Genomic DNA, 15414 nt, shown 5'->3' with positions numbered 1-15414 from the left:
ACCATCACAACAGTCACTGAGAACATCTGGTCTTGAAACATGATTAGAATCTACTGATATGAGAAACCTTGCCAAAAACTTGAATCCAGCAGACTCTTCAAAGTATTTAGCGCTGTTCTCATCTCTATCCACAAACACTTTGGGTTCAACATACTTGAACACATCTTTAAAGTGATGAACTCTTCATGGGCTTCTCATGTGTGACAAGCTGAGCACAAGTCAGACTGTTTTACTGTGCCACAGATATTTAGTGTCTCCATCTGAAACTAACATATATTTTAGAAGTGAGCTTAGTTCATTCATTGTATACATCTGTCCCAATTCATGTATATTTTGCATTTCTTCAACAATGGTTTGAATGGTAGATGGTGGCAGGAGATGCTGTCAGTGTAGCTTGATGTAAAACATACATACATTTCTGAGATACAGGTCACTGAAATTAGACCCATCTATACCAGGGTCTTCTGTATCTGAGACAGTGGCAACTTGCAGTTTGGTGGCACTTGCAGTTGGACTCTCTGATGGAATATCTTTGTTTGAACCACAAATCACATTTTCTAAATGTTTGTGTTTTCTAGACATATAGGAGGCAAATGTAGATTTTACAAAGAACACACTTTGGCATCCTCTCACAAGTCACATGCCGTTCCTCTTCTACGTGTTCCTGTAAGTGAGCAATCAAAACTTTAATTCCCTCCCACTGGCGTTCACAAAATGAGGACGGTGCAATTCAAAACCACTGTGCAGTATCGTGAGAAACAGTTGTGGTACCAGTGTGGTTGCGGTAGAAGTGAGACTTTAAATCAAAATCAATCAGAATCAGAATCAGCATACTTTATTAATCCTTAAGGAAATTATGTGGGTTACAGTTGCTCCAATACAGTAATAATAACAGAAAAAGACTAAACTATTTAACAATACAATATGTTACAGATTTACAAATGTTACAGAGTAGAAAAGAGTGTGTGCAAATAGGGTGTAACTATCCGGTCTTTAAGTGATGACGTGATGAATCCTGGTTTCGGGCCCAAACTATTCTGCATTTAATAAGGCTGTTGTGTATTTAACATGTCTTAATGCTTTGTATCTTGTTCTATTTAATTTTTTCAAGCCCCTAAAAACAGTCAGTGATCACTGTTGGCCTCTTGGTTTTTATTACTGCTAATCATTTTAAAGCTCAGTTACGATGTAACTATAGCCCAGCCCATGCAGCAGTATGTTAATGACTTCTCTCCAAACGTAACTTAGAAACTGTAATTCATGCTTTTATTACATCATGCCTGGATTATTATAATTCCTTTTTAATAGGGGGTGGGCTGGGCACTTTGTCACGCTTACAATTAGTGAAAAATGCTGCGGCTCAATTTTTAACTGGTAGAAGGAAATTCGACCACATCACTCCGGTTTTGGCCTCTCTACATTGGCTTCCAATCGAATTTAGGATCCGTTTTTAAAGTTCTTTTATTGTTTTTTAAATCTTTAAATGGTTTGGCACCCATTTATTTGTCCGATTTGTCGAAGCCTTATGTTCCCACTCGTTCCCTCTGGTCAGCTGAGCAACTGCTGCTTTCAGGCCCTAAGTCATGGCTGAAACTCAGAGGAGACTGGGCGTTCTACCCTATGGCCCCATTGCTTTGGAACAATCTTCCTCTGCATATTAGACAAGCTACATCAGTACCGGTTTTAAGTCCAGATTAAAAACCTATTTTTATTCTCTGGCTTTTTACTCTGTGGGTGACTGACATTTTTATAAATTTTTATTAATTTTATTGTTTTGTTCAGTTCTTATATTATTATTATTTATAGTTGTATTGTTCAGCACTTTGGTCTACTAGGTGTGTTTTTAAAGTGCTATATAAATAAACAATGATGATGATGATGATGACTAACCTCGTATTGTGAACGGATTATCTCAGTTGTTCTCCCGACTGAAGTTTGGTCTGTTTACAGCATCCTGCCATGCGATTGTGTTTGTCCCTAACCTTCGGGAACCCTCACGTTAACTTTTACGGAGTGGAAAAAAGTTAGCGTTCATCCTCCAGCTTGTATATTATGCTAACATAGCTGTGCAGCACATCATTATATACCAGCTAGCCAAACTTCAGTAACCCTACAAACGTCACTGCTGTTTAGCTTCCTGTCTTCATTTATGTTGGAAGTGATAGCAGAGCTGTACGTCTTAATTTGTCTCGGAAATCCCTCAATCAGAACATGGTGTATTATATTTAGAGGGAAACTAGCGAGCTATCTCGCTGCTAACTTCTAACTCCATTAAAGTTCATAAATTCATTTTCATGGATGCTTGGATGTTAAACTTAATTGTTACACCTGGTAGAACAGCAACGCTGATAATTTTATTACAGATGAAAGGATTGAGACAGTTTTTAACTCTCAGTGTTGCCGCAGTGATCGTGTGACTTAGAGACCTGCAGCGTAGTTTGGGCCCAGGCATGGCTAATAACGTCAGGCTTAAAGACCGAATTGCAGTGTCTTTAAGCCGGATCCTAAATTCAATTTACAGTGCATTAGATGAAGGAGTTGTACAGGGAGATGGCCACAGGCAGGAATGTTTCCTGTGTCATTCAGTGGTGCTTTTTGGTAATCTCAGTCTCTAACTGAAAGTGCTCCTGTGGCTAGCCAGCATGTCATCGAGTGGGTGGGAGGTGTTATCCAACATTATCTTATTATCTTATTATCTAACAACTAAAGACTAAGAAAAACTAGGACTCTGATTTGGACTGAAACTAAGAGCTATGCACACGACAAGAAAAAGCAAAGGACAGTCTTCTGGACTGGTACATGAAAGGCTATGAGAACATGACAGGAGCAGATTACTATGAACATGACCAGAACAGAGACTGAAAAACTATGACGTGTAGCTAGAATGACAGGAATGTTAACAGACGACGCGACACTGACACAAAGACACACTGGGCTTAAATACACTGAGGAAGTCATCAAGGAATTAGAGACAGAAGGGGAACACAGCTGGAAGGAATAAGACCTAATGAGACGGGGGGAACAAAGCTAGAAACACTGACATAAGACAGGAACATGAACCTTCAGAGTAAAACAGGAAACAAGACACCACTAAACAAAGACGCAGACACGACACTGAGAGACAGACTAGACACTGAACTAAACCTGCAATAAACATGAGAACAAAAACTACAAACGAATCCCTAAACAAGAATAACTGAAACATAGAGTCATAATCATCATTATCATCTTAATAAGAAAAGAATCCAAAATGCAAAAACACACCAAAACATAACTCAAAATACTGGGTCAAACTGACCCAGAGCCGTGACACTTTTCTACCAATTGGTTTACATCTGTAATGCCAAAAAATCCACCAGAAGGCACTGTGAGTGGAAACTGTTGGCTCTTCTTATCCTTCTCCCAACCAGGAACACGGAAACAAAAAACCATCCAACATATTTTGAGTGTTTTTGATTAAACTAAGATAGGAAGATATAATTTTTTGATATATGATAGTGTTAGAGGACTTACTAAACAGATGTATGTCACTTGACAGTAGGGGTGGGTTTTGATTATCGACTTATCAATAAAAATCGATTCTGGCTTGGATAACGTGATATTCATTAAAATTCATTTAAAAATAAATTTATTTTCTCAGGTTAAACCTCAAAAAGTTTCTACAACCACCAAACAGCTAAAACAGTAATTGAGAGCAGGTACACGGATTCTGCACAAAGACGTAAATACAAAACGTGGACCCAGCGCATCCGAGTCAGTGAGATGTCGCCTTTCTCACCCGACGGCACATACACGGAGACGGACACGCCGTCTGAAAGCCGACAGCTCACTGATTTTGAAGCGTCGGCGGGCGCTTTGTGTTTACGTCCTTTTTGCACTAGATTCTGAAGCTGCAGGTTGTATCTCTCTCCAAACAATATTGACTGAACCAGCAGCCAAAGACGATCCAAACTATTCTTCACATTTCGCTTCACATAAACATCGTCACGAATTTCCTCTTACTTTTGCTGTTTTGCTTCCACCAACATAAAATCACACTTCATGTAGAGCTCTCTCTTTCTTTCTCTCTAAATCGATAATCAAAACCCACCCCTACTTATTACCCACCAGTCTACGGTGTCGGCCGCTGTTTGTTTTTTTGTTGTTGTTTTTTTTTACTTCTGACAAGAAAGACTCATTTCTTCTATTCAATACTGAACAAATTTAAACTTTTTAAAATTATGCAAAATTGCAAAATGCTTAGCTGTGTCTCTAATCAAACCTCTGTAACTTTGCTCTGCTTCACTTTGTTTTTGACTGCAAAATATTTTTAAGGTCATCTGCTATAAAAACCCAGACCAGGAAAACCGCCTTCATGTTTTTTTGTGTTTTATTCTCAGTTACTTTGACACAAAGGAATCTGCTGTGACGCTCACACCTTTGATAAAGTCTCACAAGTGTCAGCTTTCTTTTTATAGATATAAAAATATAGATATGTACTGATAAGTGGTCAGAATTATAATATTACTGACTCTCTGAGGCAAAATTTTCCAAACGAATCGAATCGTGGATTGAATCGATTCGGGACCTTGTGAATCGGAATCGAATCAATTCTTGAAATCAGTGACAATACCCAGCCCTACTTGACAGCATTAAAAAAGTGAAATTAAATGTTTAATAATTTTTTTAAAAAGTGGTCAACCAAACGGTTGATTTGTCCCTTTATGGTTATGTTTATGCTAACATAACCTAAATGTTATTAAAATTGATTATTTGCCATAAAATCAGACCACTAGACCCATTTTGTTTATCCATTGCTATTGATGAATCACATTAAGTGTTAGCACAGCAAGAATATGCTGAAATTATTTCCTCAGTAAGTCATTTTGTCACTTTCTGAGTTAATATTAGTAAATATTGTAAAAATCAAGAATAACGTGGAAATCACAAATATCACAACTGATCACCTTTTAACCAAACTACAGTAGCTAGTAAATTAATATTACTAAGTTGTCAAAATTATAATTTCATGTTTAACAAGTACTATATGGACGCTAAACAAGTATATGGCTAAAAATCACATGGTCCTGTGGCATGATACTCATGATACCATCCATCTTCAACCACAGTGTGTTTGAGGTCATGGTTTCATATGAAGCCACAAGGGCTGGCACTCTCCACCAGTATATTGCTAACAAACCAGATGAGTGGGGCTTTAAATTGTTCTTCCAAACAAGTTAATCTGGCATCATCCACAACTTGCTGCTGTATCAAGGGGGATCTACAGGGTGGGCCATTTATATGGATACACTGTAATAACATGGGAATGGTTGGTGATATTAAAGTCCTGTTTGTGGCACATCAGTATATGTGAGGGGGCAAACTCCTCAAGATGGGTGGTGACCACGGTGGCCGTTTAGAAGTCGGCCATCTTGGATACAACTTTTGTTTTTTCAATAGGAAGAGGGCCATGTGACACATCAAACTTATTGGTAATGTCACAAGAAAAACAATGGTGTGCTTGGTTTCAACGTAACTTTATTCTTTCATGAGTTATTTACAAGTTTCTGACGACTTATAAAATGTGTTCAATGTGCTGCCCATTGTGTTGGATTGTCAATGCAACCCTCTTCTCCCACTCTTCACACACTGATAGCAACACCGCAGGAGAAATGCCAGCACAGGCATCCAGTATCTGTAGTTTCAGGTGCTGCACATCTCGTATCTTCACACCATAGACAATTGCCTTCAAATGACCCCAAAGATAAAAGTCTAAGGGGGTCAGATCGGGAGACCTTGGGGGCCATTCAACTGGCCCACGACGACCAATCCACTTACGCTGTGGGCTCTTGCTGAATGAAGCTAGGACAGCCACTGATGTTTCTTCATTAGTGAAGCTTTCTGATATGATATTACACCTGTATAAGATAAGTTATAAGTTACAAGTTAAGGAGATGGCATATTCCACTGCTCGGCTACATCCTTGACTTTAATACCTGGTCTACAAGAGGGACTGTGCCCTACTGGACCAGAAACCGATGGCTCTCAAAAAGTTAACAAGCCAGCATCTAGAGTTGGACAACCATGATTCAGCTCTCCAAGACCACAGAATCAATGCTACACCATAAGACCCCAACGACCAAAACCACATGCAGATGTGCTTGATTTGCACTGTTTTTATTTATTTATTTTTTAAAAACAAAAATGATTTTGCACAGTAGCATTCAATCAGAAGTGGCCTGAATGTGAGTATTTTGTGCTGTAGCACATTTTTCACATTTGCAGATTAAAACAATGTATTTTGTAGTTTGATATAATACTGTCCTTTGATGGAATGAAAACAGCAATGTTTACTGGCATGCTATTAGAAATAAACTGTATCCAATGCTCTGGATAGTCTTTGTTATTAATTAAATTATAATTATAAATACAATTTCAACTGTATTATATAATGTACTTTACATGACATTTAAGTGACATCTCAACCATTTGGTAGAGATCAATATTTTAAAAACTACAGGGTCTATTGAAAAAAAATATTGATTGTGGTTATTACTCACCCAAATCAATAAGAAATGCAAACAAAAAATCTTTGCATTGTTTTTTTCTTGGTGTGGACCTCAAAGGGTTAAAGATTAATATCAGTTTGTACATGCTTTAGATAGCTTTTCTTCAAATTCTTTAATTCTCACTCGCTTTTGCAACTTTGTACTTTTGTGTTACTCGCAGCAACAACTCCACCTCATTGTTAGTCCATTTAAAAAACTTTTCATTGCCGCAACGTTTCAAAGAGCCGGAAAGTAAATAAACGGCAGACAGAAATGAGGCAGGTCGAATCGTCTTGCGTTTCACGCATGCGCAGTACGGGAAGGTAAGCGTTTTCGGCCGTTTCAATGTGGACGCAAAACTCTGTAAAAAAGACTGAAAATGATAGTGTGGACGCGGAGCATTTTGAGACGAAAACGCTGTTTTCAAATTTATTTGGGCTAGTGTGGACGTAGCCTCTGAAAGCCCCCTTCTTGTCACTGAGGAGGGCTTTGATGTCCTTAGTCACCCACAGCTTGGTATTTGGGAAACGATTGGACAGTCTGAGCTGGAACAATGGGGTTGGTGCAGAAAGTTATGTAGTTGGTGATACACTCAGTAAGCCCATTGATGTTCTAGCCGTAGTCTAATGGGGGACTCAAAGCGCATTATACAACATGTCTCATTAACCAGTACAACAGATTCATACAAGCACTTTTTCTATATTTTTTTTTTTCTACATGTTTTCTAATTAGTGTTCAAACTCTGATGAAAATATTGGAAAACAACTTGGGGTTCAATATCTTGCCCAAGAATACTTGCAAAATATTCCTGGCCAAGACACTGGTGCAAACAGGGCTTGAACCACCAACCTTCTGATTAGTACATTAGACCTTGGGCTGCTAGTGATGTAATGTTGTGTGCATATTATTTTTACACACCATGAGCCCCTGCTACTACCTGAGCATCATTTAATTTTTAATTCAATTCAATGTTTTTTTATACAGTGGGTAAAATAAGTATTGAACACGTGACCAGTTTTCTAAGTAAATGTATTTCTAAAAGTGCTACTGACATGAAATTCTCAGCAGATGTCTGTAGCAACTCATCCAATCCACACATGCAAAGAAATAAATCATAGATGTCCATAAATTAAGTTATGTGTAATCTAAATTTTAATTCAATTAAATGTAATTGTTATAGCACCAAATCACAGCAATAGTTTCCTCAATGCACTTTATATTGTAAGATAAAGACCCTACAATATAATGAGCATTGACACAGAGAAAAAAGCATTGAACACGCTTACAGAAAATTATTTAATACTTTGTACAAAAGCCTTTGTTGGTGATGACAGCTTCAAGACTCTTGCTGTATGGAGAAAATAGTCATATGCATTGCTCAAGTATGACTTTGGCTCATTCTTCCACCACCACCACGGTGGGGGCTAAGGCAAGGAGGAGACGGCAACACAAGACAACCACAATTAATGAAGGAGAGAGACAACGGCCAGGTTACAGTCAGGCAGTTTTTATTGATGGTTTACTGTGCCTTGACAATCATAAACTCAACAAAAGAAAAGGGTGGTGGAGGAGGACTAGGCGGTTGAGCCAAATCAAAATTAAGAAATGAAATTAAGAAAACAAAAAGAGGCTGACTTCTTTCCTAAGGTCTAAATAAAACAATACACAAAACAAAAGGTCTGCCTAGCTGCTTGACAAAAAAGGGTCAGTCAAAACATACAAAAGTGGCATCAAGCGTATAACCTAGTGTTTTTAACAATAAATGCCCAGTTGCAAGTGTATGGGGTACCCCAATCTTACCTGTCCAGCCTCCCACCAAAACTCTCTGTTCACATACACATAAGCCTACAAACAAACGTTTAGAGAACATCAGAAAGCTGGCCAGGAAGCTGCTCTTTTGTAATGATCCCTGGCAAGCGATTGGTCTACAGCCGTCCCCAACCCCTGGGCCACGGACCGGTACCAGTCGTTTGGTACCAACAAGAGTTGAGGTTTGGGTGTGAAATGTGTAGTTTTCAGGGGTTTTATTGATTTTTATCATTATTTTTAATAGTTTTTATTGTTAACTCAGTTTCTCTGGGTCTTTTCCTGTGTGTTATGAATAAATCTTACTTTTTTTGGTACCTTTACAGGTTTTATTTGTTGTATTTTTCCACGACAACTTAAAGGCAGGTCGTGAAAATAATAATTTTTGTGGCAAAAAAAGGTTGGGGACTGCTGGGCTACTGTGCCCAGATTAGCCAATAGGCACATGCCAATTATCTTTGAATTGGCCAATAGGAGGAGGCTTGACACCTGAAAGACAAGAGCAACAGAAAAACAAAGTGCTGCGTATCATGGCATGTGACAGTCTTGCTGAAACATCCATCCTAATTTCATCTTCATCATCCTGTTAGATGGCGGCAGGTTTTGAGACAGGAATGTCTCGATACATTTTTCCATACATTCTTCCTTATGTGAAGTGTGCCATTTGCAGAAAAATCGCCTAATACCATGATGTTTCCACCTCCAAACTTTGCAGTTGTTATGGTGTTTTTGGGTCGATATGCAGTGACTTTTAAAATCCAAACACGGTGTATATTACGCCATCAAAACAGTTCAATTCTGGCCTCATCTGACCAGACTAGATTGTCCCAGTATTTCACAAGCTTGTCTAAATGTTGATCAGCCAACTTTAAATGCACCCCCTTTTCACTTCATGTGTTCAATATTTTTTTCCTTGGTCACGCCTTATCATTACTTATCATTTATGGACATCAGTGGCTTGTGGCTGTAGCTCAGGTGGCAGAGCAGGTCAGCCACTAATCAGAAGGTCGGTGGTTTGATCCCAGGCTGCCTCCTGGCTGCATGCCAAATATCCTTGGGAAAGATACTAACCCCATATTTGCCCGGTGGCACCAGTGTCCGGCAGCCTCACCTCTGTCAGTGTGCCCCAGGGCAACTGTGGCTACAATGTAGTTTGCCATTGCCAGTGTGTGAATGACTGAATGTAGTGTAAAGCGCTTTGGGGTCCTTAGGGACTGAGTAAAGCGCTATACAAATGCCGGCCATTTACCATCAGTGGTTTGACTTCTTGGCATGTGTGGATTGGATGGGTTGTTACATCTAGTGAGAATTTTATAGCACCTTTAGAAATATATTTACTTAGAAAATTGGTGGCATGTTCTTTTAGTGATGTGTTCAATACCTATTTTTCCTGCAGTATAGCACTAAATCAATACAACTGTTGCCTCAAGGCTGTCATAATGCTGTCTAATACAGCAGGAAGCAGGCGAATGAATAAAGACGGAGTGTTTGGGGAGGTGGAGCCAAGTGGCTCACGCAGAATGCTCACAAGTACTCTGTGAAGTAGCAGAGACAGAGTTGGTTTTTTACCAGGGAGGAAGTGGTGACTTGTGGAGAAAATCATGAAAACTGTAGACTCCACATGACAAAGGTGCTTTAGATTGTAAGTTAAATCAATACATTTTCTCCTATGAGAAAATGCTTTAGCAAACTTGGGAAAGAAAAAATCCCTTTTAACAAAAAGAGCTAGACTCAGGGAGGGGGGGGTCCTCTGCTGTGACTGGTTGGAGTAAAGGGGAGGAAGATATGACAAACAAAGGAAGAGTGGAAGAGAACTAGAGATTAATAATAACTAGTGATTAAATGCAGAATGGCGTATAAACAGTGTGTGAAAAAAAGGTGAATGAAGAATAAATCATCATCATGGAAAGCCCCCAGCAACCTTGACCTATTACAGTGTAACTAAGGGGGAATTCAGTGACACCCGATCCAACCCTAACTATATTCTTTGTCAAAAAGGACATTATGGGGAAATTCACATTATACTGGAGCAACTTATTTTCAAAAGTAATTAGTTACTTAGTTACTTTTCAAAAACATGATACACAACCTGAATGCGTGACAAACCAATAGACCTTTTGGCCCAATTCTATTTTTTTGCATAATCCAAAAAAAGTGAATAAAAGTGAATCAAATTGAAAAGTGTCTTTTTAAAAATTGGTTTATTACTTTTAATCTTAACTTTATAAACATTGCGTCAAAAAAAATTAAATTCAACAGTCTTTGACTTTAATAAATTTCTGCACATTACACCATATTTTAAGAAAATAAAGGCTTAAACTGTATTTCTGCATATTACAGTATATAACATAAAATTATTTTTTGTGTATACACAAACATCCTTTCACATAAATACAAAAACAAAAAAAAGAAATAAAATAAATAAAATTAACAATAACATCTTTTAACAGTTGGTAAAGTGCAGAGAGGCGTAATATTGAGATTACCAAACCAGAAATTGCTATTGCATGCTACATTTAGGCTGTTAATCCAGTCTCATTTTGTGGCAACCCTGAAAAAGACCTGTTTTATTGTTTTCTTTTGGACTGAAACTGTGGTTATATCGCATCAGCAGAAGCTTCTCAAACCTTCTATCAGACAGTCTGTTCCTTTTGGGGAAAGCACCAATCCACCTAAACTGAACAGCCGTTCCACTGGTGCACTGGATGGAGTTGGACTCTTGTATTTCATGTACATCTTTTTGAGATTTGGGAACTGATTCAGAATCTCAAGCTCATAGCCTGACCTTAAACAGTCAGTTACTTATTTTTCTGCTGAGAAGCTTTCTGTGGGCTGGTTCTGAAATTCAAAAAAGTCCATTTTTCCTGGGCTGGCTGGCATCTGGGACACATTAGTGTTCTCAGTTGCAGGAGCAGCTTTACGACACTCTGTTATCAGGAGCTCCTTCACATACTCTCTCCTTTAAACTTGTTTAAATGTTTAAACTTGGGACAAGTGGCCGCTGCGAGAAGTCCTTCTTGGCTGTCCAGAACAGCATCAAAACAAGTCTTGAGGGCCTGTAACATACAACATGATGCATCTAAGAATAAAATTATTTTACTATATAATTACCTATTGTCATGATTTTGTGGGCTTTACTGCCCTAAACCATCTATATTTTCTATTATCAATACTGTATGAGGTTTAATTTTGGTTGAGGCTTTTGTTGATATTATGATTAATATTCATGATTAATGATGATCAATGTCCCTGATATTTAACAAGGGGTGAATACTTGGTCTTTTATTCTATCATTTTAATAATTGTACACACTGCTTAAAACTAAGTATAACATCCACCCACTGTGAATCGTATAATAAATTTAACAAATCCACCCAAAGCAATTATCCAATAATAATCTTACCTTTACAATGACAGCTGTCATTCTAGAGAGGTCATCTTTCAGGGCAAGCGTCTTTGACATCAGGCTTGTGAGTGTTGGCAGTAAAGCCCCACAGGTGCACTCATCCCCTTGTAAGATGTCCAGAGCCACTGTCAGGGACTTCATCACAGTACAGTACTCTTTCAAGAACTGGTACTCCCTTTAATTAAGGCAGTTGATTCCCAGTTTTACACAGAGGGGATTAAGTTCATTCAAGGGAATTGTGATGATTCTAGAAATGGCCTCATACAGGGAATTCCACCTTGTGGATGTCGGTACCATTAGGTTTCCTCCGGCTGACTTGATGTTGATCAACTTGCTTTAGTCCAAAGAGCAGAACATTTTGCAATGCTACTCCTATATGCAGCCTTGGTGTCTGCACAGGAGTTTAGATGTTTGTCAACATTGCTTGTTGAAATCAAGTTAATTGTGTGCGATGCACATCTGTAGTGTGGAGGGAGGCTAAACTGTGCATCTCCAGATGCGGTTGAAAGAGCTTCTATGACATCAGTAAAGGTCGGTTCCTCGTCATCACCTTCTTCATTTTCAGATTCAGACTCCAAATGACAGGGCTGACATACTCTGAATGCTTTAGGAAAATTGGATGCATTATCCATTACAGTGGCAATAACTTTGTCTTGTAGTCCATATGATGAATGGATTTCTTCAATCTCTGCTCCGATTACATCATAGGTATGGCTGCCTTTAATTCTCTTGCATGCTAGGGCGGCCTTGTTGCGTTGTAATGTGGAATTAATCCAGTGAGTTACACCCATAAAACGTTTATTATTTACCATCCAGATGTCAGCAGTAGTGGAAACAAACTCTGCCTCTTCGAGTGTAGCCTTTAAGTTAGAGTTCATTTTGTCATATTCTCTCTCAGGGTATCCTACAAATGACTTTCTCTGGGGCAGCTTGACACCACTTTTAGTTGGTATTTTTTCTACGATACGTCGGAATGATTCAGAGTCTACAGTGGAAATAGGCAACATGTTCTCGACGATATATGCAGCGACGAGCTTCTTCAGTTCAGCAGCACTAAGTCCTGTCGCTCTTATGTCTAGTTTAACATCACATGGGGAAGACAGGTCAGAGAGGTATAACAATGGAAAATGCACCACATGAGGAAAGATTAGAAGAAAAAAAATAACTCCCCCCAGACTGAGCTCCAACAGGGAGATCAGTTTGAGAACAGAAAAAAACACCTCTGCACATGAAAAAACTCTTAATACACCAAAGAAACACATGACAAGCAACAGGGGTGGGTAAAGGGTGAGAGACAGCCGATTTAGACAGTACATCCAGGCCTGCGTGCGCTGGTCTCCTTGATCCACCGTCAGCATCGGAAGGGAATAAGCGTCGAAGGCGTTTGGAAAGGGAGGGGGGATGAGTGTGTGCATATCAGTGTATGTGTATGTGTGTGTGTGTCCAGAGTTCAGCTGAGACAGTGTCCTTCGCCCTGCCAGGCTAAGTAAACAGTCTTCCAGCCAACCCAGGTGGCCTTGCATGGAATGGGAAGGAACAGACTAAACACAGTCGTTATCAGGGTGTTGTTGTTCAGCTCCAGCCTTGAGACCGCAGCTGGCGCCAAAGGGGTATCTGCATAAGTGATGGTGGTTTATACTTTAGTGCAAACAGCTCATATGAATTTCAAAGCAGTTCTACAGTCCAACACTGGTCTCTCAATCTCCCGTTGGAGAGCCGCGAGCTTCACCATACTTGCGTTCTGTGATGTTGTCATTTTTCGTGCTCAAAGAGCCGATTCTGAGAACTCACGGCAGTGTGCCTCCCCGAGATGTCATCCAATTTGAGCTCAGAGATGTTATTCCGGGCTAGCCCTTCCGAGATGTACCCAGTCTGCAGTCAGAGATCTTATTCTGAGTATTCACAGCAGCCGTAGCCTCTCCAAGATCTTATCCGTGCTGACTCAATGAGCCCACTCACGCCTCTCCCATCATTCCAATCCCAGCGGGCAGCCTTGTGGGGGTTTGAACAGCCGGTTCCGCTTCCTTAATTCTTCGATAAGTCAGGGCCAAGCCAGCTCCGATCAGCAAGAACCCTGTTACCATGGTTCTGAATAGGTAGATATCTTCAGCACTCAGGCTCACCCAAGCCCAAACTTCTCATTGAGAAAGGGGTGTCAATTGCATTTAGGGACCAGTTGATCCATAATTCCTCTTTTAGGTTTTAGAGAACAGACAGTGAGAGAATGTTCCAGGGAAAAGTAATACAAAAAACACGAGACTAGACAAGGACATAAGAGGCTAAGCAGGGAAGCTAAGGGAGAGGAGGAGGAGGAGGAGGAGAAAAGTGCGACTTCGTCAAGAGCAAGAGCAGGATTTACTAAGTTAGATCTGGAAACAATGAATATCTTTTCAAAGCTAGGACTTTTTGGGTCTCTTTTTATTCCAAGCTTTGCTTTAACTTGATTATTTTCAATTTGGTATGATATGCAACAATTTTCATCTTGTAAGCAGGCAGAAAAAACAAACAAACAGAGGAGGACGATCTCTTCATGTTTTTAAGTTTGCATTAACTATTCATTTTTTGTGGGTAAAAATTAATTAATAACTATTGTTTTTGTATCTTATAAGAATTTAATGATGATCATTGCTTGCATGTCTGAATAAAAGAGGTCAAAAGACTCAAAGGACTCAAGAAGTGCATATACTGGTCTTCAGCGTTTCGTGTCACTCTATTTAAAATAATATTCATACTATTACAGTTTTAGAACCTTTAGAAGCTGAAAAATGTATTTAGAGGAACACAAGACTGGCTGATTCTAACATATTTGCAATAATTGCTACTGCCGTTAATTCAAGGTAACATCAGGGTCAAATTACAACTCTGTCCAATAAAAATGTAATTTCCATACAATTAAACAACATGCACATTTACACTGAGATACCTTTCTGTAAAAGTATCTAAACTCTTCAGGATATTTTCTGGGCACTTGTTTATTTTTAACTTACATGTTTCAGATCATCAAACAAATCTGAAATTAGACAAAGACAAGTAAATACAAACCTCTGGTTTTTAATCATGATTTCACTTATTGAGTGGAAAAAAACTTCCAAACCTACCTGGCCCTATGTCAAAAGTAACTGTTCCCTAAACTTAACCATTGGTTATCCAACACTTTGCAGCAAAAACTACAATCAACTGCTTGATGAAGAAGATGATTGTGATCGTCGATAATGAATCTTTTGCATTGCTGTGGAGGAATTTTGGCCCATTCGTTGCAGAATTGCTTTAATTCAGCGACACTGTAGGATTTTAAACAAACATTATTGGCATAACCATAACTTTCTTCAATAGCAAGGTCCTGAATATTATTTATTAATTACTTACTACATATTTTGTGGGGTCTTTACCTTACAGCATAAAGCACCATGAAGGGACTGTTGTTTTGATTTGGCATTAATTAAATAAAATTCAATTAAATTGTTATTGCGTTAAAGAGAGTTGAATTGAATGAATACTATATCAACTTGTGAAATGTGTTCTACATTTTAAAATGTTTGATTTTCAACAAAGAATATAAGTTTAAAAAAAAAAAATAAACACAGACTTCCTGTGTGCAACTTGCATATTATTTCTGTCCCCATAGGTTCACTTTGGGTACTCTAGCATTCTCCATGGTTCACATTTATGTTAGGG

The 15414-nt window shown here is 38.8% G+C and overlaps 2 protein-coding genes and 1 pseudogene across 2 annotated transcripts in view; 1 reads left to right on the top strand and 2 right to left on the bottom strand.

Moving 5' to 3' along the window:
- Window positions 1–15414, top strand: part of LOC146493828 (neurexophilin-1) — a 73187-nt gene that overhangs the window by 55150 nt on the left and 2623 nt on the right. The window lies entirely within an intron of this gene.
- On the bottom strand, window positions 10718–11880 carry LOC146493830 (uncharacterized; annotated as a pseudogene).
- LOC146493829 (uncharacterized) lies at window positions 12066–14199 on the bottom strand. The gene has a single exon (XM_085149360.1). It carries the CDS (start codon window positions 13260–13262, stop codon window positions 12066–12068), a length of 1197 nt encoding a protein of 398 aa, XP_085005486.1. The 5' UTR covers window positions 13263–14199.

Source organism: Neolamprologus multifasciatus, chromosome 22 (assembly GCF_963576455.1).
Source record: "Neolamprologus multifasciatus chromosome 22, fNeoMul1.2, whole genome shotgun sequence".
In the NCBI taxonomy this organism is placed as follows: Eukaryota; Metazoa; Chordata; class Actinopteri; order Cichliformes; family Cichlidae; genus Neolamprologus; species Neolamprologus multifasciatus.
The sequence above is the reverse complement of the archived record's forward strand: the minus strand, read 5'-3'. Positions and strand labels throughout refer to the sequence as shown.